The 24807-nt window shown below is 34.1% G+C and overlaps 9 protein-coding genes across 9 annotated transcripts; 6 read left to right on the top strand and 3 right to left on the bottom strand.

The window, feature by feature from the left end:
• Positions 1-462: 462 nt before the first annotated feature.
• Positions 463-2487, top strand: ETP1 (Etp1p; the record flags this gene model as incomplete). Its single annotated transcript, XM_004181642.1, has 1 exon — positions 463-2487. The coding sequence occupies one exon, from the start codon at positions 463-465 to the stop codon at positions 2485-2487; it is 2025 nt and encodes a 674-aa protein (XP_004181690.1).
• Positions 2488-2945: 458 nt separating this feature from the next.
• Positions 2946-3911, top strand: TBLA0G02320 (ribose-phosphate diphosphokinase; the record flags this gene model as incomplete). The annotated part of the gene is made up of 1 exon (XM_004181643.1): positions 2946-3911. The coding sequence occupies one exon, from the start codon at positions 2946-2948 to the stop codon at positions 3909-3911; it is 966 nt and encodes a 321-aa protein (XP_004181691.1).
• Positions 3912-4103: 192 nt separating this feature from the next.
• Positions 4104-4826, bottom strand: TBLA0G02330 (haloacid dehalogenase superfamily protein; the record flags this gene model as incomplete). Its single annotated transcript, XM_004181644.1, has 1 exon — positions 4104-4826. One exon carries the CDS (start codon positions 4824-4826, stop codon positions 4104-4106), a length of 723 nt encoding a protein of 240 aa, XP_004181692.1.
• Positions 4827-5299: 473 nt separating this feature from the next.
• On the bottom strand, positions 5300-6799 carry TBLA0G02340 (UTP--glucose-1-phosphate uridylyltransferase; the record flags this gene model as incomplete). The annotated part of the gene is made up of 1 exon (XM_004181645.1): positions 5300-6799. One exon carries the CDS (start codon positions 6797-6799, stop codon positions 5300-5302), a length of 1500 nt encoding a protein of 499 aa, XP_004181693.1.
• Positions 6800-7614: 815 nt separating this feature from the next.
• Positions 7615-12090, bottom strand: RGT1 (Rgt1p; the record flags this gene model as incomplete). The annotated part of the gene is made up of 1 exon (XM_004181646.1): positions 7615-12090. One exon carries the CDS (start codon positions 12088-12090, stop codon positions 7615-7617), a length of 4476 nt encoding a protein of 1491 aa, XP_004181694.1.
• A 4237-nt stretch (positions 12091-16327) lies between these two features.
• OTU2 (deubiquitinase OTU2) lies at positions 16328-17068 on the top strand (the record flags this gene model as incomplete). The annotated part of the gene is made up of 1 exon (XM_004181647.1): positions 16328-17068. The coding sequence occupies one exon, from the start codon at positions 16328-16330 to the stop codon at positions 17066-17068; it is 741 nt and encodes a 246-aa protein (XP_004181695.1).
• Positions 17069-17544: 476 nt separating this feature from the next.
• CCT2 (chaperonin-containing T-complex subunit CCT2) lies at positions 17545-19125 on the top strand (the record flags this gene model as incomplete). Its single annotated transcript, XM_004181648.1, has 1 exon — positions 17545-19125. One exon carries the CDS (start codon positions 17545-17547, stop codon positions 19123-19125), a length of 1581 nt encoding a protein of 526 aa, XP_004181696.1.
• Positions 19126-19483: 358 nt separating this feature from the next.
• XBP1 (Xbp1p) lies at positions 19484-21655 on the top strand (the record flags this gene model as incomplete). Its single annotated transcript, XM_004181649.1, has 1 exon — positions 19484-21655. The coding sequence occupies one exon, from the start codon at positions 19484-19486 to the stop codon at positions 21653-21655; it is 2172 nt and encodes a 723-aa protein (XP_004181697.1).
• A 571-nt stretch (positions 21656-22226) lies between these two features.
• On the top strand, positions 22227-24743 carry COG6 (Golgi transport complex subunit COG6; the record flags this gene model as incomplete). The annotated part of the gene is made up of 1 exon (XM_004181650.1): positions 22227-24743. The coding sequence occupies one exon, from the start codon at positions 22227-22229 to the stop codon at positions 24741-24743; it is 2517 nt and encodes an 838-aa protein (XP_004181698.1).
• Positions 24744-24807: the final 64 nt, after the last annotated feature.

Below are 24807 nucleotides of genomic sequence, written 5' to 3' on the forward strand. Positions count from 1 at the left end.
TGGTTCCTTTTGTTACTAAGGACAAATGTCTATTAAAAAAAATACTCTAGTGCCGCTTGGATCTCTGATTCGATGGAGACGGGGATTACCTCATTAGGTATGTCCCGCCGTGTACAGCAACCGCGGAGGCGGATGCGGAGGAATCGCCAGGCGGAGTAATTCTCGGTTATTTTAATGTTTGTCAGTAACCGAAAGACGTGAAATTCAGGGTCCAAAAATACCTAGGGCTGTGGGAAAACATTCTTTGGGTTTATATCAAGTAGGGTTATGCTTGTGATCAGGGTTTGGGTAGATATATAATAGGGTTAAATATCGATGAGAAGGGCTTATAAGGAAAAATATAAGAATAGGATTTACCTGAAATGAAAAAAAAATATTAACGAATAAAATAAAAGTAAAAATAAAAATAGAACAATAAGTTTATCAACAAAGACAAACAGACAAGTGTTGCAAACAAGTTGAATGACTCAAAACAACTATTCAATAGTTATACAGTTGAATTCCAAGCAACAGGCAGCTTCAGCATACAAGACTTTTATCACGGGAGATATAGGAATCAGTAAAAGACAACCCTTTAATTTGATTAGTAAGCATTATTCTTCAAAAAAGATCCAAGATTGTAGGTACTCTAATATATATATTCAAATGGAAGATTCTAGTAGACAAGCTCAAAGGGATAGTGACCCAATGCTTCCGACTAGGGGCGAAAATGGTAATAGAAGCGGTAGTAATTCCACAAAGGACACGGATTTGATTGTATCACAGTATATTGGTGATGGAATTATTAGATTGTTCAGAAATATCAATAGTATAGATACTGATTATGAGGCAAAATCCAGTTTGAACGAAAGTACACCAGTGTTGGAGGAAGATGATAATATGTCCGTTGTACGAGGTGATGGAACCATGTTGGCTATTTTATTCATACCGATATATTTCACCGTACATGAATTATTACACTATTATATTGGCGATGATATAATAAATCATGAGATATCTTATTTCAGAATATTAAAGAATAAATCAGTAAACAAGTTTGGATATAATTTCATGGTTTTAATCAAATTTAAATTTAAAGAAGCTGCTAAGAAATTTATGAATAAATTTAATGGTCAAAAATTTTCTAAAATGGATCCAGAGACCTGCCATGTAGTAGAGATTGCTAAAATTGTTTTTGTTAACAATTTATTTTCTGATACAAACACTAAAGACTTCCCATTTCTTTTAACTGATCCATTTACAAATCCAAAACCAAACCCGAATTCAAATTCGAATAATAATATTAATACTTCACTAGAATTACCAAGTTGCCCCGTTTGTTTAGAAAGAATGGATTCTTCAATAACTGGGCTAATAACTATACCGTGTCAGCATACTTTCCATTGCCAATGCTTAAATAAATGGAAAAACTCCAAATGTCCAATTTGTAGGTTTTCCACTCTTCGAATCTCAAGAGATTTAGTGATTAACAAGAAACAGGTAAATATCAAGGATTCGAATCATTGCTTAGTTTGCAATTCATTAGATAACTTATGGATTTGCTTGATCTGTGGGAATATCGGTTGTGGGCGTTATAATTTAAAGCATGCGATTGAGCATTATGAAAAGACAAGCCATTGTTTTGCCATGGATATGAAAACTCAAAGGGTTTGGGATTATTCTAGTGATAATTACGTTCATAGATTGGTTCAAAATGAAGTCGATGGGAAATTAGTAGAAGTCACTGCTAATGCCTCGAATAATGATAATGACGAATTAACAACATTATTAAATTCTACTACAAGAAATAGACAACTTCAAGATTTTTCTAGAAACCATCAAACCAATGGGAATTCTCTAATTACAAGTATTCATCAAACATCTGCTTTATCTACTGAAAACTCAACTTCTTCTAATGTGACTGATGATAACAATGATGAATTTGATAAATCATCTAGCAAAGATTATAATATGATACATAATTTCATGAGAAATAGAGAATATCATCTTGAATATGTTCAAGTTCTTATATCACAACTAGAATCACAAAGAGAATATTATGAATTAAAGTTAGAAACTCAAAATTTAGAAATTAAAAAAATGAATGAAAACAATCAAAATAAAAACCAAATTGAAATTGAAAAACTAAATTCCAAATTAAATGATTTAAATACAAAATTAAGTAATACTTCAAATATTATTGAAAAACAAAATCATGATATAGATGAAAAAAATTTAATGATTAAAGGCTTACAAGAAAATCTTGATTCTCAAACGAAAAAAAATACAAATCTGGAAAAACTTGTGAACCAATTACAAGCTGAAAATCGTGATTTAACTGAACAAACAAAAGATTTAATGTTTTTCTTGGATTCTCAACAAAAATTTGCAAATGAATCAGATGAAGTTAAAAATGGTACAATTGTTATTCAGCAAAACCCACAACCATCAAGTAGTAATACTACTAAATCTAACAAAAAGAAAAAAATAAAAAAAAAAATAAAATAACAAACAACAAAATTTATAATACCCCTATACATTACAAAAACATTTTAGTTTAATATATTCGTTTTTTACTTTTCATCTTTATATACTAATTACTTTTAATTACAAACTTTGATTTGTTTGTTTAAACCATTTCAAAACTCTCTTTTTCCTCTTTTTTATTACATATATGCTTCACTATTTTTCTTTTACCTAATTACATTCCCAAATGAATTTGCGGGGGATTTAAGGGAAACAAATAGCATGACTCCGATGATTAGGAAAGTTTAATTTTTGTTTGAAATTGAAAAAATCAAATCTAAATTTGCAATTTTTAACACAATCAAATATTTGGCACTCTAATATGAATGAAACCCAAAGCTCTTCTATACATAACTTCTGTTGATAAAGAGGAATAGAAAATATTTCTCGATTTATTAAAGTTTTTATTAAGCTAGGCACAAAATAATGCTCAGAAAGAGATGCCAGAACATTCTATTAAGCTATTAGCCCCACCTAACAATAAATTAGCAAAATTAGTAAGTGAGAAATTATCAACAAGTGTAGTACCAGTAGAACTTAATCATGATAGTAATCAAGAAATTTTATTTTCTATATCTGAATCTATTAGAGGCCAAGACGTTTATATATTAATGCCAATGTCTCCCTTGGGCATAAATGATCGAGTACTTGAAACTTTAATTATGTTAGACGCTGCAAGATTAGCCTCTGCTGCCACTATAACAGCAGTGGTTCCATATTTCCCCTATGTAAGACAAGATAAAAGGGAACGACCAAGAGCTCCAATAACTGCAAAATTGATAGCAGATATGCTAGTGTCATGTGGCTGTAAGCATGTCTTAACATTAGAATTGCATGCTCCTCAAACTCAAGGTTTTTTTAACGTTCCAGTTGATAACTTATCCATGGAGCCATGCATTGTTGATTATTTAAAAGAAAATTATGGGACAAATACATCCGAAGTTGTTATAGTTTCGCCAGATGCCGCTGGTGCCAAGAGAGCTTCAAATATTGCAGACCATCTTCATTATGATGTTGCTTTGATACATAGAGATCGGGAAGGTTCACGTTTTGACAATGATAGCAGGTTAAATTTAGTAGGCAACGTTAAAAAGAAAGATTGCATTATCATTATTGATATAGTAGACACTTTAGTTACTGTATCAAAAGACGCAGAACTGTTACTTGAAGCAGGGGCATTAAGTGTTATTGTAGTTGCTGCCCACGGATTAGTATCCGACTTAACTATAAAAATTTTAATCAAATCTAAATTAGAGATGTTAGTTGTTACAAATAGTATCGTGATTGAAAGTAAGCTCAAGAAATGTTCCAAATTGGAAATATTAGACATTAGTGGTGTATTAGCTGAGAGTATTAGACGATTACATAATGGCGAAAGTATTGGACTACATCTTGAAACTATATGATCGTGCAAGAGTGAGGACGTTGCAAAATTAGAATTGATTAATGTTAATGATAACCAATTACGTGTAAATTTATTTATATTTTTCCCCCCCCCCCCCACGAAAACAGATGAAATACCTGGAGTGGCAACAATTAAATAAATATTATTAAATAAAATTTTATAATCGTAATCAATTTGCAAGAAACTTTATTTACTACAAACCAAACTGAGTTGCATCAAATAATTCCAATGATTTGACTAGTTCACCTTTACCGTTTAAGAAGGCATCAGTGTCACCCAATACGCCGTAAGATTCAGGGTGTGGTACCCAAATTACAAATGCACCAAAAGACATACCAGAAGTGACACCAATTTTCCCATCTTCAAAAACAAGACATTCATCTGAAGTAATTGAAGTATTAAATTTTTCATTCAATTCAGCTAAACCTGCAATCCAAACATCGGGGAATGGTTTACCTTTACCCTTTGGAATTCTTGAGTCATCACCAGTGACAATGACATCAAATAATTCAAAGACATCTTTTAAATGGTCTGTCTTTTTATTGAGTTTTGATTTGTCAGATGAAGTACATAAGGCAATTGGGATGTTTTTTGATTTCAAATATTGGATTAATTCTTTAGCACCTGGCAAGAAAGCTGATTTTCCCCAGTAGTCATTTTGTAATTGTGCATTCAAATCCATATACTCTTGCACGGTACAAGGCAAATCATAATGTTTAACTGCTACAGCACCTGCTTCTGGACCAGGTAAACCTTGCATTCTCATTTTAACATCCCAGGTGAATGGTCCTTTCCCATATTTCTTAAGAGCTTCATTAGCTGTGATTGTATAAATGTCTTCTGTATTTAGCAGTAGACCATCCATATCAAACAAACAAGCTTTGATGTTCTTTCTGATAGAATTGCTATTAGTCATAAGGGATGATGATGATAATGAGTCAGATGTGTTTAGTGGAGTATAATTTCCCAGATAATACGGTAAAAAACAAGATTTAAGAAAAACATTATAGTAAGGGGAATTTAAAATCGTGTCCGCCAATTTATTCCACAATTATTCATGGGCATGAAAAAAAATACCTGCATATTTATATTATTTACATTTTTTTCAAAATTTTTTTTTGCACGATAAAATTTTTCAAATATTTCTTCGCATGCGTTATATTCAAGTGTCATTAAAGAAAGTGCCAGGCGAAGAAACAATGGAGAGCGGAAATGGTAACAGAATTTCTAAGTTCTTAATCAAGTAATAAGAAACTGTCACGGAGGATGGCAAAAAAGTATTAGAAAATGTTGCAAAGTTGTTCATTAATGTTTATATATTAGGATGTATATATGAAGAAGTAAATAATTAAAATATAGTAAAAAAAGAGAAAGGTATTAGTAATAGGATCAATGTTCCAAGATTTGTAAATTACCGGTAATGACAACGTTTTCTAGGACGGAACCATTTGGAATATCAATCTTTTGACCATCAGAACAAACGATAATGACAGTACCCTTCAAAGTGACATTCTTACCTAAAAATACATTACCTGTGATTGTTAAATGATCCAGTTCTAATAATTTTGGAATATGTGAGATTCTATTGCTGAAGCCTGAGACTTTCTTGAAATGGGACCCCAGCTTAATTAAAGGATTTGGACCAAATCTGGTTGGGTCTAATTTCAAAGCACCATGCTCTAGGTAGAATAAATCTGATTTAACCATTAATAGATCTGAACATGTCTTAACAGGTAAGAATCTGGTTCTTGGGACAACAACACCATGGGCACCGTTGAAATGTCTAATGGCAGCACCACATGCAGTTTCTAATTGAAGGACATTAATCTCTTGACCGTCTCTAGAAATTGTCTTTTGATTTGGAATGATTTCCATTTGTAAAGAGGAGGATTCTACTAATTTCTTAATAGCTTTTAAGTTGATCCAAAGGTTATTAGTGTTAAAGTTCTTAAACTTTCTAATATTCTTAAATTCATCAACATGTTCTTTTGGAACTTGAGCAACTTCTAAAAGACGGACTTGACCATCATAATTGATTAAAGTACCACCTTTAACATCAGCTCTAGTCTTATCAGTCAATTCCATAATATATTCAGCACCAGTTTCAATCATGTGGTTTAAGATCTTCAAGTCTACAGTAGCACCCAAATTGTCACCATTTGAGACGAATAATATTTCTCTACCTTGAGCCAATAGGGAATCTAATTCACCAGAAGCATATAAAGATTCGAATAAATCACCATGACCTGGTGGGTACCATGAATCTAAAGCAGAGTCGAAGGAGTCTGGTACTGGCAACATAGAATCTTTGAAGACTCTTGGGAATCTGGATTGGTTAAAGGAACTGATTCTAATTCTGTTACCAGAATACTTCTTAATTAAGTGGGCAGTATCTTTATCAGTGTTGAAAGAATTCATTAATAATAATGGAACATCACTATCATATTGTCTGTTCAAATATTCAATTTGTCTGACAGAAAGGTCTAAGAAGGAGTTACCATCTCTAACTTCAATAACAGATTTAGGACCCACACAACCCATAGAGGTACCTAGACCACCATTCAATTTCAAAACAGCCAAGTTTTTCAAATTAGAAATGTTTTCTGGTTGTTTTTCAATGACAGAAAATGGGACCACTTCATCTGGGTTTGGAGATTTGATTTTATCCCAATCTAAAGTAGAACCGGAAGATTTATCGACCAAATATCTTCTAAACAAAGAAAAGAAAGAATCCAATTCGTTATCGAATCTGGCACGTCTTGGGTCGTCAACTGGTAAAGAATCAGATAATTTATTCAAGGCGTTTCTCATTTGAGATGCAGCCACATTACTTGTATTACTTTCAAAAGCATATGATGATTGAGTTTTGATATGCTTCTTAGCAGCCATTATTTAAAGGGAGTAATATCCTAGGGGAGTGAATTAGGTTTGCGTTTGTTATTAGAAAGGATGTTCAAATTCCGAGAATACTTCAACGGTACTGGAATATTATACAAAAGTTGATAATGTAGATCTATGATTGATTGTCTAGTCTATATAATGAATATAATTGAAACAATTGATAACACTGGAATAAGAGATAGTAAATCCTTTAGTCTAATAGAAAGGAAACTTCAAGCACCTTAAATATACTCGAGAGTCGAGCCAGTTCAGTTGGGAGACGGCGACGAGCGCGTACCATAATGCCCTGCACGTTGTTCTGTGCAGAATGCCGTTGTGACACAGCTGTTGTTGTTTTGCCCATTTCGGGAGTGAAAAAAAAGCCCGTGCGTTACCCGCCTGTGGTGCACGGGTTGCATTCTCGAATGCACGGAGACTATTTACGGTGGGGACTATTTGGCGTGGGGACTATTTTTAGTGGGAAAAAAGACCCCGCACCCCACAAGAGATCCGGAAAGATCTGGTCACATCCAGTCCGTAGAGTGATCATAATCAGTGTACTAAGAGATTCACGGGGTTATATGAGACGCCTACGGTAGTTAGCCCCCTAAGAACGGTTGTTTTTTTATTAGTATTTATGCCTACGCATATTGTTGGAGCCACTTTAGTTTAGTCTAGTTTAATTTAATTTTATTCAGTCCAGATTTGTTTTCTTTCGTTTAGCTTAGCTTAGCTTAGCTAGTGTCTTGTATTACATGTATAGCACTACAGATCCTACAAATATTACGCATACTACAGACAGGTTACAAGTACATAACACGGAACTAGATCCAGCCCAGTTCTGAGTCGTCGAGCAATTGCCAACCGGTTTGCACAAACGATTCCATTACATTTTTCGAGTTATCATCCTTTGTGTTGGCTTGAGTCATTGAAATGATCGAGTTTCGTTTCTTCAACGATAAGGAGGTATCATTATATTTACCAAACAGTTTTTCCGTAATTGAGCTATTAGTATTTGAAAGATTACTCAGGCTTTTGTTACGTGAACGTGTGGTACTCGTATTGGAATTACTCAAGTAATCAACATCGGTAGATAATCTTCTTGTTCTTTTCGAGATATGATGAGCAAACATACGGAAAGGTTTGATCATATTTAGTAAACTTGTGATTTGAACTACTTCATTCATCGAATTTGATAATTTCACTACCAAATCTTGTGGCTTATTCAACGAATTCATATTACTATTAGTATCAGGTTTTTTATTAATCACTTTAGGTGTGGTCATGACAAGACTAATCAAGAGTGTGGGCAAATGTTTTATAGATTCCGTAATGTTAAATATCTCATGTAACATAGACACGGTGAATGGATAAATGATACCACGGGAATGTTCAAACATTACATTCAAATCTTCTTGCTGTTGTTTGAAACCCAACAATTTTTTATAAAATCCCTCTCCATTCACACTTGCATTACTGGAATTACTTTTATTGCTTTTAATGGAAGCATTGCTACTTAAATTCATATTCATATGAGACATGCTATTGGAGATAAGAGGTGGACGATGGCTGAAATCAATACTATTGGTCGGATTTAATCTCATCATCCAAGTTAAAATTTGTAAAATTAAGGATATGATACTAGATAAAGATTCTGTTAAAGTCACGGCTTTTTCGAAATCTAATTCAATCAATTCTTGAGTATTCATATCTTTTAATCTTAACAAAATGGTTGAGAATTTTTTCTTCTTTAATAATAATACATTCATTAACCCAGACACACAATAGATTGAATTTTGTGAACATGTCTTTTCCATAGTTAGTTCATTTCTTTCTTGAAGTTCCTTATCTTGTGATTCTAAAAATGATATACGTAGATTATGCTGAGATAATAGTCTAATAGTAGAACGGTTCAAGGCCAATTCAGTTAAAGTCTCACCCAGTTTTAAAGATTGTAAAATGTTCTTTAATCGCAATGCATTCTCATCAACACACCATTTTAATACCAACTCTTCATTAAATAATACATTTTCATCATCATCATCTTCTTCATCATCATCACCATCTTGTTCTTCCTCTGCATTTCCATTATTCCCATTACGCAGCTCTCTTTGTCTTTGGTAATTCCATTTAGGATTACTAAACCATTTATCAATTAACCCAGTTATTGGAATATTTAATAATTTAGGTGTACCGTATGAGCAACTTTGTAATGAATCAAATATTATCAATAGTATATATAACCGTTTAAATAAAATTCGGTAATCTAATCCACAATAGCTTTTAATAGGCCTATCAATACTTACGTTACTGTTTTTATCTTTATCAGCATCCGTTTCAATTTCATTTACATTTTCATTATTATTTGCATTTTCATTTTCCTCAATAGGTGGTTCAATATTGGTTTCATCTAATTCATCATCTAAATCAGGATCATCTGGCAATAAAAGATGTTTATAAACTTTAAATTCATGGAAAACTGTAACCGACATCCCTAATACAAAGGAATTATCACACCCAACAAATGCCAAAATGTAATTTAAAATGGAAAATGTAGATAAATAAATGATTTTAATCTTATATGAAATAATATTTCTATGTTCTCTCATCTTTGGATGTAAATCAACAAGATGTTGAAAACATTGATTTAATTCAGAAGTAAATTCCATACGACGATATTGAGTATCAGGTGAATCATTTATTGAATTATGAGATGATCTACGTTCAGTTTCATTATTATTAGATAAGGTAGGATCTGCATTAACATTGCTATTATTACTATTCGAAATGGTATCAACTTCAGAGCTAGATTCTTCATTTTCAAAAATATTACTAGATTGGTTATTCCTCTTTAATGATGTTTTAAATAATAAAGTTAAAGAATTTTTAAAACAATATATTACAGCATTATTAATCTCATGAATCTCAGATATTGGTTGATTGTTAATCAATAAAATCTCATTCATTAGAGTTTCTTTATTTAATGGAATAATTGGGAATCCCATATGTACAAATTCATAATAATTATCAATTAGTTCGATATCTGATGAACTGGTATAATTATTTGCACTTGGATTTAGTGGATAACTTTGAACTTGATTTAGTGCACTAGTAGCGTTGACATTATTACCATTATTAGTGGAAGTAATATTATCACTGCTATTATGATTATTATTATGAGAGGGTCCGCTAATATTAACCGTAGTAGTTGTAGTTGGGGAAGTATTAGAAATGCCATGATGAATATGCAAACCATCAGGTGAACCAGCACCTTCAGATACAGATATGGCAGATGAAACAGATGGTGCTCTCATTGGACTTGAGAATGACATTTTTTTATTTGGATTTAAATTTGTGATATTTTGATGAGGTAAATTAGAATTAAATCTAGCTTGTTCAGAATTTGTTCTTGAACGTTTTCTTGTGCTTAGAGCTGATGGAACTAAGGGGCTTGTTACAGACAATTGATTTGATGAATTATTGGAATTGGAAGCATTACCGATATCGTTTTTTTCAGTTAATTTAGAAAAGTCAGATGTATTAGATGTTGTATTTGATAATGGATGATATGCTGATTGTGATAATGGAATAGGTAACGAAGGTTGATGATTTGGGGTATCTGGCGATAATGTATCACTTACAACAGAACTTGTTCTAGAACGGAATCCAGTATAAATATTGGAAGGTGGCAATGAATGGGTATGACCATCATTGCTTGTTATTGATGGATGTATTTGGTTGGATGGTATTGGTTGGGGCTGTTGGGACTGTTGGGACTGTTGGGGTTGTTGGGGTTGTTGGGGTTGTTGAGGTTGTGATGATTGAGGTTGAGTTTGAATAAATTGTTGTTGCATAAACTGTTGTGGTGAAAATTGTTGTTGTTGCTTTTGTTGTTGTTGAGTAAATTGGGAATATGGATATAATAATTGATTTGTTGTATTATTAATTTTCAGTTCATTTGTATAAGTAGATTGTATTGAAGCATTTGAATTCGATCTTGATTTTTTATCTATTGGTGAAGATTTTAAAAATGACCATTGTTGTTGTTGAGCTATATTTGCAGGAAATAAAGGATTGCTTGGTTGAGTAGTATTATAATTTAATAACAATTGATCTTGCTGTGATGATGTTAAACTTGTAACGCTATGCCTATTCAATGACTGAGCATCACTTGTTGAGGAATCTACAGAATTTCTACGTTGATTCTGATATTCATGATAAGGTACTTTCCAAAATTGTTGTGAACCTAGATTTGCCATAGTTAATTGGCTATTACCGCCACTTAATCTATTTGGATTTAGGTTATTTGATGTTATTGTAGTGGTAGTGGTAGTGGCTGTAGCAGTATTATTATTATTATTATTATTATTATTATTATTATTATTATTATTATTATTATTATTATTATTATTATTTACAGAAATTTGTCCAGGAGTGTTATTCGTGGAAGTATTGCTAATAGAATTTTGATTGTTAAAATAACCAAGAGAATTCATTATATTTGTATTAGTCGTGGCACTAGTAGGAGTGGAATGTGTACTTATTGGATTTGATTGAGTTGGTGTTCCAGATATATTCTTCAAAGTATTATTAGTTGTAGTTGTATTTGAAGTAGTAGTTACATTGGTATCAGTAGTATTTGCTGATTGCGTATTAGAAGGATCTTGTTTATTATTAGTGTTGTTAGTAGTACTATTATTTAGATATCGAGTGATGGGAGGTAATAGTACAGAAGAATTCATGTTTACATTTGTTGCATTACCTTTTGTATTAGGCAATACACTTTCACTTGAAGTTGAATTTTTTTTCTCAATTGGGATTACCGATGGAGTACTTGCATTTGAATTTGAATTTGCGTTTGCACTTATATTATTATTATTTTTGTTAACTTTATTATAGCCTTTTACAGGACCTCTTTTTAATTGAACTCTTTGATATGTACATTTTTCACCATTTTTAATACAATTATAACAAGCTCCATTTGCATAAGAAGTGGGAGCCAAAGAATTAGAAGGATCTACATTACTTGAACATTTTACTTTCTTCTTTCTACATTGATCACACGCCCTTGAAACTTTAGTTCTCTTTTTAGGAATTGTGGAATGTTGCTGAGTAGTATCAGGAAGTACTGGCTGTGCAGTGACTGTTGTAGTTGTCACAGAAGTAGTTGCAGTGGATTGTGGCATTATGGAAGGAGAATTTGTAGATCTTGGAGAAGTATCTATACCAGTGTTTGTTTGGTTTCCCACAGAAGATGAGGTCATTGGCGTGGGGGCATTGGAAGTACCAACTAGGGACATTATATGTGTTTTTAATGAATGATTATCTAATCTGCTGAGTGTATCAACTAATTTATTTTACAATATGATTGGATTGATATTCTATGTTATATATATAAAGGGTGCTTATCAATACCGGGGAATTTTCTTTTTCAACGGTGCAATATAAATCAGATAAGGTACAGATACAGATATGAATAACGAATTGGTAAGGGGGAGGTGAGGTGCTAGTTTTCTATTGAATACGAAAACAGTATTAGTTATGTCTTAACAAAAATAAAAATAAATAAAGAAATATATTAAATTAATAGTGATAGATTGAAAAGAGAAATAATTATTTTTTTCTTCTTTGACTTTTTTTTCTTCTAAGATAAAAAAAGGGCAATTAGGGATGTATATTACAATTGATTAGTGTAAGCGGTAATAGGAAACGGTAATGAATATAAATGATAAAAAATAAATAATAACTTAGTGGAAGACGATGAGAAATAAGGTTTTTCTTTTCTCTTTAGACTTTTGTTTTTTTCTAGATATATCTATGACAGAAAAGAATATATATTGATCCTTTAGTAGGTATTTTAGACGGAATTGGAGAGATAAAGTTTTATCAATTCGGGTAATAATAGAGCATCAACACAGTAAAAATAAAGCAGTGTATTTTTTTTTTTCTGAAAAAAAAAAGATTGTAAAAAGGGATTATTTAATACGATATCATACAATTGAATGGAGAGACAATAGTGAAAGGAAGAGTGGGGGAGGGATTATGAGGAAGAAAAAAACTATTTTGTTATAATAAAAGGGTGATAGATACGATGTCAAAAAAAAATAACAATAAAATTAAAATTTATTCTTTCCTAATGTCTCTTCGTGTACGGTTTCTTAATTCTTCTAATTGAGATATGGCTTGATTTGCCTATGTTATTATTTGTTGCCTATGGTCACTGAATAATTATAGACCAAAAATCAAACAGACACAATAAAAAGCACACACGCAAAATAAATAAAAGATAAAAAGGAGTAAAGCAAAAGCAATATCAAATAGTTACCCTTTAGTAAACGCTTAATGTATATCTTTGTATGCGATGTTGATATGTTTCAGAAAAAAAAACCACAGTGACAGATGTGTTAATAATAATCCATGAAGATCAACAACACGGATAAATAGAAGATTAATAAGTATATATAATAATATCGACGGAAAAACGTTACCACTAGTAGTAGAATATATACATATATGTAAGGAAAAACCACGATGTGCTACTGCGATATCTGTGAATAATCCACGAGAAATATCCATCGACAATGAAACTTAATTTCACAATGATAAACTGCAGTGTCACTGTGAGGCTGCAGCAATATCCCAAGAGTCTTCGTGGTTGTTATTGTTGTGAAATTCAGGTTTCCAAGATTTATTATTACTATTATTATTTATTTTATTTTTATTTTTTATTATTGTTTTCTTTTCGAAAATCCAAGAATCGATCACGTATAAGCAAGAGACTACTACAGATTTTCTAGGTATTTTTGGGCCTTAATTTTTTTCGTAAATGGAATTTAGCTGGCTTGAGATATCGAAGGCAATGCTTACAAATAGATGGAGTCTTTGAGGTGGCTCCTGGTGGCTCCTTAGTTTTCTGTGTGTTTTTCCCAGTCTTGCTATTTACTCAACTGGTAGTCCTAGCAAGGTATTAAATGACCTGGTTTTTACAGCCTTTTGAAGTTTGAAGCACGAAATTCTACCTTCTATATTCAATTGGGAATTCCAATATTACCGAAAGAGGCAGCCACTAAGTTCTAGACAGATATTTGTTCCACTTAGCGATATCCTTCGATCTTCTTGCCCGGGCAATGTGAAATCATCCGGCAGCTGTGCGGACTACCCTTAGGCATCGCCTAGTTTGGTACAAATGTACATAGCCCTGCGGCATTTCTGTGATGCGTGCCTGACGTATGCGTCCTGCAGGTATTCTTAAGAGATAATCCATATGGAAGTAAGATTTGAGTTGTACCGGTGGACGCTACAGAGTTGTCTGTGTGGGGGAAAGGAAAACCCGTGGGCAGCTATTTGGTGCGAGGATGTCTGTGTACTTGAGGGTATCAAGTAGCCCAGATAGGATGAAGAATCTGCCGTACCCCACTCTTTTTATTTGCCATGCTACAGTAGTTTTCTGGATCTTGCTAGAACGGGCAATTCAGTGGATGTGTGGTTCTGCTGCTGTGCCTGAGCTACCCACGGTCATGCTGTAGGCACGGGACCGCCGGGGCAGCAAAGAAAGCTCGCATGTATAGGTGCTGCGGTGCTGCGGTGAGAACTCGTGTGAGATTCGGCGCACAGATAATAGCGTGGGGGAACCATATTGTTCCTGTTCGGGCACTGCGATGGTCCTCTCTGCTACGTTCTGCGTCCTTTTTCCTAATCGGATACATCTGGGCAAAGGTGTGTTTTGCCATTTTTGGAGAGAGAAGCAGTATATACATACGTCAAGAATGGCCGGGAATATATTTTTCCGAGAAAAGTGGGGCAGATAGATATCTTTCTTCTGCTGGTTTTTATTAGAAGAAATTGGGCAATTTTCCGAGAGTCACTTGGCAAATTGGAACCATATTGGGCCATCTGTTAATAGGCTTTTCTTTTTTTGATGGTAGTACAGATGTGTCTTCGGATATTTGCTCTTTATTTTTTTTTTTATTTTTCTTTTGACCTCGTGTTTTCCAATAGAAGAACTTTTATGAATGGATAAATAACTAATAATGCCTAATCAGCGGCGATTGTGTTGCGTAATAGGTATTCCCGTTTTGGGCTTGTTCTACGTTTGTACAATGCAGGCAGCCCATTTTTAATTCGAGACTAAGATATATATATATATATATTTTATTTTTGGATGGGAAAATGTCCTGATTAAGGATCGGAACAATACTAAACCGCTTTGGAGATAACCAACTGCAAGTAAAAAACCATTCAAGGTTCGTCGAACAATATGATGATTGACTTTAGGCATTCAGAATCTTGGAAGTTCGATCGTGTTACGGTTTATTGGTGACTGTTTCTAGTTCAAATTAATGAACAATTTATTGTGATAGTAAATTGCCCGGCTTTTAGTTTTATTGACGGATGGTGTGATGTTTTTCCGAAGATCTCTTGAGAGAAAAAAAAAATAGATAGCCGTTGATATATCGACCCACGAAAAACGTAAATTTGCGTAACTAAAAAGATAATAATATGAAGTTTCGGTTCATAGCATTACTAGTATTGCATATAGAAGAACAAGAAAAAAAAAGTGGTATTATCGAGGCAACATTACCTCAAAGTAATTGAAATTTATCCAACGATAAATGCTTGATAGTAATGATTATCTACTTGACATTCTTGAATGCTTGAAGATTCATCTAATCTTTTGGATGATACGTGTGGATTAACGATTTTTCGGACTTTAAATTTCGGGTAATAAATTTCGGAGTGTACATTAACAAAATTAAACTTGAAAACGATAAAATGTCTGCGATTCCAAACCGGTTACTAGCCGATCAAATAATTATCAGGGATCTCTTATTATGTGTTGTAAGGCAATTATAACTATACCTCTAGCATAATCTTTCTATGGGATATCGTAAAATAGATATGATTTCGGGTAAATGGAGTTGAGTCAGGCACACAGTTTGCCCCGATTTTAAAATATATCGGGAGGACGGAAGTACTGTAGACATTCAATTAAGGACAAATTATGTATATATGTGTTCAATTTATTATACTTGGTAATTAATTAACTTCCTATGAATGATATTAAACATTCAAACTTGTGCAATACCATTTTTTTTTTTCTTTCTTGACGTCACTAATTGAATGGAGACACCTCTCCATAACAATTAATATAGCAATCAATTTCATTACCAATTGCGTTTATTGTATCTATTGTGCTTATTAAGTTAAAACGTCGTTTTTTCTGGTTTTTTGTCTTATTTTTTTAATTTTTTTAATTTTTTTTCTAAACCCTCCATTCTTTTTAATCCCATTTGAGATTTGGTGTTCGGGCGAAGAGATAGCCTATTAAAGTTTCACACAAAATGATATACATTTTATGAGTAAAAATTTAAATGCAATCCTCAAGTAAAATTACAAAAAAAAAATAAAGTGGTGAGAGATGGAGGAACTTTTATCAAGACAAGGTAAGGAATTGGAAGAATTACAATTAGAGATTAGTAATTTGAAGAAAGAATCAAATAAAAATACAAGAAAAAAATTAATCGGAAATGTAATGAAATGATGATGGAATTACAAAGAAAACATGAAGATGAAAGATATAATTTCCATGTCGAGAATGAACGGGATATAACTGAGGTTCCTGAAGCGAATGAGTCAGAGCCAGAAATATCCAAGCAAGAATCAGAAACACCCAAGGCAAAGACAGAAGTACAAACAAATGTACCAACTCCAGGTAAAAAACGTAGAAATAGACAAAAAGAACGTCTTGCGAAAAGAGAAGCAGAGATTGCCCGGATCAAACAAGAAGCTTTACAGGAGACTACGATCGATTATGGTAAGATTGAAAGAGATCAAATAGATATGAAATTGGCTAAATTACAAATGAAAGAACATGATGTCAAACCTGATGGACATTGTTTATTTGCATCAATTTTACATCAATTACAAATTAATGATCTTGTGAATGAGACAAATGATGATATTTATAAATTGAGAGGATTGATTGGTGATCATATCCTTGCAAATAAAGATGATTTTTTACCATATCTTATTGATGAAGGTGATGATATTAATAGTTATGTCAAGAGTATTAAAGAGACTGCGAAATGGGGGGGTGATGTGGAGATAATGGCAGTTTGTCAATTATATGATTGTCAAGTTTGTATCATGATGAGTGAACAACAAGATCCGATTGTTTTCAACGACAAGGGTAAGAATGTGATTAACTTGGTATATTTCAAGCATTATTATTCTTTGGGGGAACATTACAATTCGATATATAACGATGCAAGAGATTGAGTTTTAAATACGGAAAATATATAGAAATGTTATCAGAGTGAAAAGTTGATCTCCTTTAATTAAATCGAAGAGCTGGGTTTATAGCTGTCCGTAGACTTTCTCATCATAAACATTTGAGGGTGCAAAAAAAAAAAAAAAGATACACATGCAAAACAATGTATATGTATATATTTCTACTGAAATTTGGTTGTGTTGGATGCCTCTCTTTGAATTACAATTGGGGAGTTTTTTTAGAAACAAGTTTTCTTAAAGACGTCTTTTTTTTATAGTTTTTCGCATTGACAAATGAATAATTAAAGTAGGGCTTGGTGCGAGGATTACCCGGCTGCACGGTGGCGAAAAAAAGAAGAACCAAGTGAGGAAAAAAGAAAAAAAATAGATGACATTGAAAAAATAAAAAAAAAAATAAGCGATTAAAAAAAAGAAACAACAACATTTAAAACGTTAAATCAAAGAAGCATCAAGTCCAAGCAAGAATGAGTGTTCAAATCTTTGGAGATCAGGTTGTGGAAGAACGTGGTGAGAATGCCCGTATGTCAGCTTTCGTCGGTGCGATTGCCGTTGCTGATCTTGTGAAAAGCACCTTGGGACCTAAAGGTATGGATAAATTATTACAAAGTGCCAGTAGTGATCAAAGTATTGTTACCAACGATGGTGCCACTATATTGAAGTCTATCCCTCTGGATAATCCTGCAGCTAAAGTACTTGTGAATCTTTCTAAAGTGCAAGACGATGAAATTGGGGATGGTACTACTAGTGTCACAGTATTGAGTGGTGAATTATTAAGAGAAGCTGAAAAATTGATTGAACAATCCAAAATCCATCCACAGACTGTTATCGAAGGGTACCGTATAGCGAGCCGTGCTGCATTGAAGGCATTGGAAGAAGTTGCTGTGGATAACTCTAAGGATCCTGTGAAGTTCCGGGATGATCTAGTAAAGATTGCCAAGACCACTCTTTCATCCAAGATTTTGTCGCAAGATAAGGAACAATTTGCTGAATTGGCCACTGAGGCTATCTTGAGATTAAAAGGTAATACGAATTTGGAACATATTCAAATCATCAAGATTCTTGGTGGTAATTTGGAAGATTCCTTTTTGGATGATGGGTTTTTATTGGCAAAGAAGTTTGGTACCAACCAACCAAAGAGAGTGGAGAATGCCAAGATCTTAATTGCCAATACTGGGCTAGATAGTGATAAAGTCAAGATATTTGGTACCAAATTCAAGAGCAATTCAACCAGTGGTATAGCCCAATTGGAAAGAGCTGAACGTGAAAGAATGAAGGGGAAAGTGGAAAAGATTTCCAAGTTTGGCATCAATACGTTTGTGAATCGTCAATTGATTTACGATTATCCTGAGCAATTGTTTAGTGATAAGGGGATCAATTCTGTGGAACATGCAGATTTCGAAGGTGTAGAAAGATTAGCCCTGGCGACAGGTGGTGATGTTGTTTCCACATTCGATGACCCAGAGCATTGCCGTTTGGGTGAATGTGATTTGATAGAAGAAATTGTTATTGGTGAAGAAACATTTTTAAGATTTTCAGGTTGTAAAGTACGTGAAGCTTGTAGTATTGTCTTACGTGGTGCTACATTGCAAGTATTGGATGAAGCTGAAAGATCTTTACACGATGCATTGGGGGTATTGTCCCAAACCACACGTGAACCCCGTACTGTTCTTGGTGGTGGCTGTGCCGAAATGGTGATGTCACGTGCCGTCGACACTGCTGCACAAAGCACTGATGGTAAACGTGCCATGGCTGTGGAAGCATTTGCACGTGCCTTACGCCAGTTACCCACCATATTAGCAGATAATGCAGGTCTTGATAGTGGAGAGTTGGTGACTCGACTCCGTGCAGCTGCTTATGGAGGTCTAAGTTCTGCAGGTCTTGATTTGACCCGTGGAGAATTGGGTGATATGAGAGAGTTGGGTATTGTAGAGAGTTTTACTTTAAAGAGAGCTGTGGTTCGAGCAGCTGCAGAGGCCAGCGAGGTGTTATTACGAGTGGATCATGTTGTTCGTGCCCGTCCTCGTACCGCAGGACGTGCACAATAATGACAACAGCTACTACAACAACAGCAGCAACAATAATAACAATAATAACAATAATAATAATAGGCGTCCTTTTTTTGAAAGAATAGACCTTCGCCTTCACTTTCCTCTATGCACATTACTAACATTACTCATAATATTATTTCACATCTATGTATACTTGTCACAACTGATATAGCCGGTAAATAGGCCTATGTAGTAAACTTTTCCGCAGATCCGATCGGCCGATTAAATTACGCCATACGGTGACGCACGGCGCAAGCAGTACGAGCAGTTCTGAGCTGCCGGCCCGTAACAATACATAGTGGACAGCACATATGCCAGCGCAACTATTTCTAATCTGTGGAAACTGTTGCCCCTTATGCTTTACGCTTTATGCTCGCGCCGTACGGCTCGAGTGGTGCGGCTCGAGCTCGGCCGGCCCGGCAAAAGTCTCCCGATCCAGCGCCGTGCCGTATATAAAAGAGCGCCGTGCCTGGCCCCGCCACACCGTACCCGCCAATCAAGCTATGCTCTATGCTACTTTATCTTTATTTTTTCTATTTTCTATTTTCTATTTTCAATTTTCAATTTTAACTTTCAATTTAAATCTTTTTTCTCTTTACGCTACACTATACACTCCTATATTATGCCACGCAATACTTCACCCCGCACACGTGCCCCCGCACGTGGCCCCGCAAATATTTCCTCAAACCGGAACCCTGCATTAGACCCTGAAGATCGTCATCCGGGAAAAGACCCCACCACACGCTACCCACGCTACCCGGTCACACGTCATCCAGCCACATGCCCCAGACTTTCTGATAGCCCATTGGATGATTTCCAACGTTTGTGTTATGCCACAGGCGGTCCCGGGCCAGACCCGATCCCGGTTTCGTACCATTCTGCAGCCGCCGAACAATTTCTTCATCCGGCATACTTGGGGAATGTTACTTCGGCAACCCCGGAATTGCCTCCTGGTACCAAACCACATACGATTGAATGTTTCGAGTTTCGTCTACCAGATATTTCTGCAACCCCAAACGCTCCCTCGGCTGGGTTGCTGAAAGCCGCTGTGCATCGTAACCCTGAGGGGCCTCCAAAGACTAGTGAAAATACTGTTTCCAAGAACCAACAGTTTAAATTGGCCAAGCTAAATCACTCGTTGCATTCTGAGGAACATTTTATTAACCCAAACAATTGTGTCATTTGGGATAGGAATTCCGGCCATGTGTTTTTAACTGGTATTTGGAGATTGTATCAAGATGTGATGAATGCCTTAGTGACGCTTGATCGTGATGGTATGGATTCCAGCTCGGCACAAGATATATGTGCCAGGGAATTAACCCATGTATTGGAAAAGACCTTTTACGACCCATCATTGGCTGTGGAAGATCCGCCACGTAAAAGAACAAAACGTGCTGATTCATTACCTTCGTCGTCGTCGTCGTCGTCATCGGCCTCTTACTCTCCGACAAGCACAGCCAAGTATACAGACTTCCATTGGAACTTAATCCCACATGAACTCAAAGATACTCTTGTAGATGGCTACCGTGCCTTTCTTTGCAGACAATACCCAGAGCATGCCGAAGAATTACGCCACGTCCCCTTTGCCAGTCTACTACAACGTATCCGCGGAGGCTACATCAAGATCCAGGGCACTTGGTTGCCCTATGAAGTTTCGCGCCAGATCTGTACACGGTTCTGTTTCCCGATCCGCCACTTGCTGGTTCCTCTGTTTGGACCACAGTTCCCTGCTGCTTGTGAAGCTTGTTTAAGAAGCCATGGTAGTCGTTCTTCGATTCCAACGTCTACCTCCATCTCAAATGCTGCTCCACATTTGACTCTACATTCTTCAGTCCCTGCCAAGAAACTGGTCAAGAAAAGACCCCGCCACACATCTTTGCCACAGACCCCACCACACGCCCCACCATCAAATGTGGCCCCACCACTTGCCACTTCTCCAATTGCCATTTCACCACAACAACAATTACCTCCGTTAAGTTCACTTGTCTCTTTACCAGCCGATGATCAACCTACACTCCACACGCTTTGTACTTTGGCCTCATTTTATACGACCCGAGGCCATCGTTATTCTTATCCGGCTGGGTTAACCGCCCATGGTCCTTCGGGAACCACCCACGGGCTGGAGCCCAATAGCCATTATTCGCCACAGCCACCATTCACACAAGCTTTAGCTAATTATTCTTATGGCCCATTAAAGAGCAATACCACTATCAATACTACTAATACCGCCTCTCTCGATACGTCATCTTCAATAGCCCCCACCACAGCTACAGCCACACTTTCTCGTTCTCCTTCTCATTCCTATTTGACCCCGCCACATTCTTCTCCTGCACTTTTGACCCCACCACGACTATCACCCACAACAAACGTGACTCCACCACTTCTTTCTCCATCATATATGTCACCAACAAGATTATCTCCAGCCGCCCATCTGTCTCCAGCTCACGTGCCCTCGTCGCCACCTTCCCGTTTTGGCATGAAATTTATAGATTCAAACCATTTCACTTCATATACTCATACCCATTGACTTTGATCTTGACTTTCACTTTGACTTTGATTTTGACTTTGACATTAGCATTAACTTTAATATTCATATTCATATTCATACTCAGATTCATGTTATAATTATGCATATTCATATTCACACACATTTTTACCCCTTCCTTTTTTTTTTATTCAAAACAGTTGTCTATTTTATTCTATTTTATGTTTTTTTTTTTAATTGCACATTTATTTTTCTTTTTTTCTGAAAATTCTATGTATTATATATATACATATATATATATTATTTTAGATAACTTACTCTACATTATTATTTTATATTATACTATACTATACTATACTATACTATACTATATTTTATTATATTATATTTTACTACTACTTATTACCCTTATACAATCGTTTTTTATTTTTCTTTTCTGACGGGAACCCGCCAAGCCGTTGTCCGAAATATTTTATTCATTTTTAACATATACAAATTCGTACTACTAATACATAACTACATACATATACATATACATATACATATACATATACATATACATATAAATAAATATATACTTAGGCAAAAAAAAAAACGGGTAATCGCAATAGCAATGGATTTCTTGGATTACCAAATATATTCTGTCACAAACACTACAAAGGCTGTCACCAGCGAGTCTGACCTGCCAGAACCCGTGTCTCGATTACGATTGGCTCCCTTCGAATTACCATCACAACTATCTTCACATACTCTAGACAACGAAACGGCAAGATCCCTGTCTAATTCGATCGAAAAAGATTTGCAAAATTCTACTCCTTTGCAAGATGGTAAACTATACAACAAGATGTCCATGTACGTGTCACAATCCATCGATTCGTTGAAACTTCAATCCACTTTTAATAATGAATTGTCTCATTTACAAAATATCCATCCAACTACTAAACCTACCAGCAAACAACCTGACTCCATCATAGTTAATAATAAACCCGCAGACGCCACAGATCTCGTCTTATCCAAAAAGTTATCTAAAGTTTTAAACGATTATTCTTTCACCACTTACCATTCCACCTCTCAAATTAGAAACTCATTAAAAGTCTTGGAATCAAACACGTTGGCTCTTCGATTAGATCATTCCAAATTGATCACTCCTGAATATTTAGGAATCCTTGCAAGAAAATCGTTGAAATCAGATTTGGAATCAGAATTGTTAAAAGATCATCTCTTAGTATTAGAAGAATTTAAACCCATCGCAAGAAGAATTAAACGTTTGACAGATTCTGTACAAACTATAAGAACGTTAGGTCAATCATTGACCGAATCCAATGATGATACACCAAGTGATAATCAATTGTTATTACAATTAAACTCTCTCAATAAAAAATTAAATGCTTTGACATTACAAAAAAAAATTCTTATTGCATTAAAGGATAAATTCACATTAAATCAAATTGAAGAAGATATCATCACCAATTCCCCCGTAGCAAAACCATTTTTTGAAATTATTAATAAAGTAATGACCATCAAAGAAAATTCCATGGTTCTATTGGATTTATCAAATAAATTACCAGCTGAAAGACTCTTACAAAAAAATAATTCCATTTTACAATTGATTAATAAAAAAATTTATAATCATCTAATTGATTTCTTATATAATCCACAAAATACAAATTCTCCTTCTATTACCAACCCAGATGACTCCCTTTTGATCAATTTCCAAAGAAGTTTAGTTTATCTTTCCAATGATTTACCTTATTTCAATGAATTTTTGAAAAGAGTCGCCACAATAAGGTCCAAATTGATTTTGGATGAATTTTTATCTCAATTTGATATCAATTCTTCAAAACATTCTGGTAAACTAACAATCATCTTATCACAACAAAACCCTATAAGATATATCAGTGATATCCTTGCACATGTTTATTCGTTAATTGTTAATGAATATGATTTTTTAAAATCTTTATTTAAATTTCAATCCAAACATTTTGAAAATACTCCCCAATCTATTTTACAAAAAAATGAAACTTTTTTAAATGGAATTGATAAGACTCTATTAAATGAAATAGTACAATCTTTGGCAAACTCTTGTCGTATTAGAATTGAACAATTATTAAGATTCGAGGAAAATCCATGTATAAATTTCGAAATCATTCAACATTTACAATTATATTCCATAATGTATCAAAGACAAGGTATTACAATGGATAATCAAATCATTTCAAATTTAAAAAAATTAATTCAACTCTCCAAGGAAAAAATTTTCGAATTTTTCACTTCAATTATTAATGATTTAAATATTGAGGATCCAATTTTAAATGATGATCTTTTACCACCAGAATGGTTGGTTCGTTATTTAAATAAATTGATTGAATTATTTGAAATTTATAAACAAATGACAACAACAAGTAGTGGAGCTACTACCACTACAAATAACAACGAATCAAATGATTCACTTCTAATCAATTCCAACTTTTTAAATAAAATTATTAAAGATCCCATAGAATCAACTTTATTAGTACAATTGAAAAATGCGTTCCCTCTATCCAAGAAAAAAGATGATGTCAAGATCTCGCTATTAACCGTTGAAATTAACTGTTTTGATTTATTATCTTCAAGATTATTACCTTTTAAAAATATCATTTTTAATATCGATGATCAATCTATGTCTATTTTAAATTGGATCGATTCTACTAAAAATAATTTTGTATCAGAAATGTTAAAATTACAAATAAAATTATTATTCCAAAGAACTGGGTTACATCTATATGAAAATTTAATGAATATGATTTTCCCATTAAGATCAATCAAGGATAAATTAGATTATGATATGTATTTATCTTTATTAGAAAATCCATTGATGCAATTAGATACTATTAATTCAAACGTTCATGATACATTAAATGAATATTTGCCAATGGCTCTTACAGATTTACAAGAAAATTTATTATTTAAATTAACATCTCCATCCATTGCTGATGAAATTTGTGATTCATCTTTTAATGAATTATCTTTCTTTTATATTATTTTTAAAAGAATTTTAATCCATTTATACCCACAACAAATTGATAGAGTTAATGAAATATTAAATTTCTCAGAAATCGAGTTTAATACTTTGATTGGTATTGACAATTGATATTTGTATTGGTATCAACACCATTTTTTTTCCTTTATAGAAATTTATATATTTTAATTAATCA

Source organism: Henningerozyma blattae, chromosome 7, assembly GCF_000315915.1.
Source record: "Henningerozyma blattae CBS 6284 chromosome 7, complete genome".
NCBI classification, from domain to species: Eukaryota; Fungi; Ascomycota; class Saccharomycetes; order Saccharomycetales; family Saccharomycetaceae; genus Henningerozyma; species Henningerozyma blattae.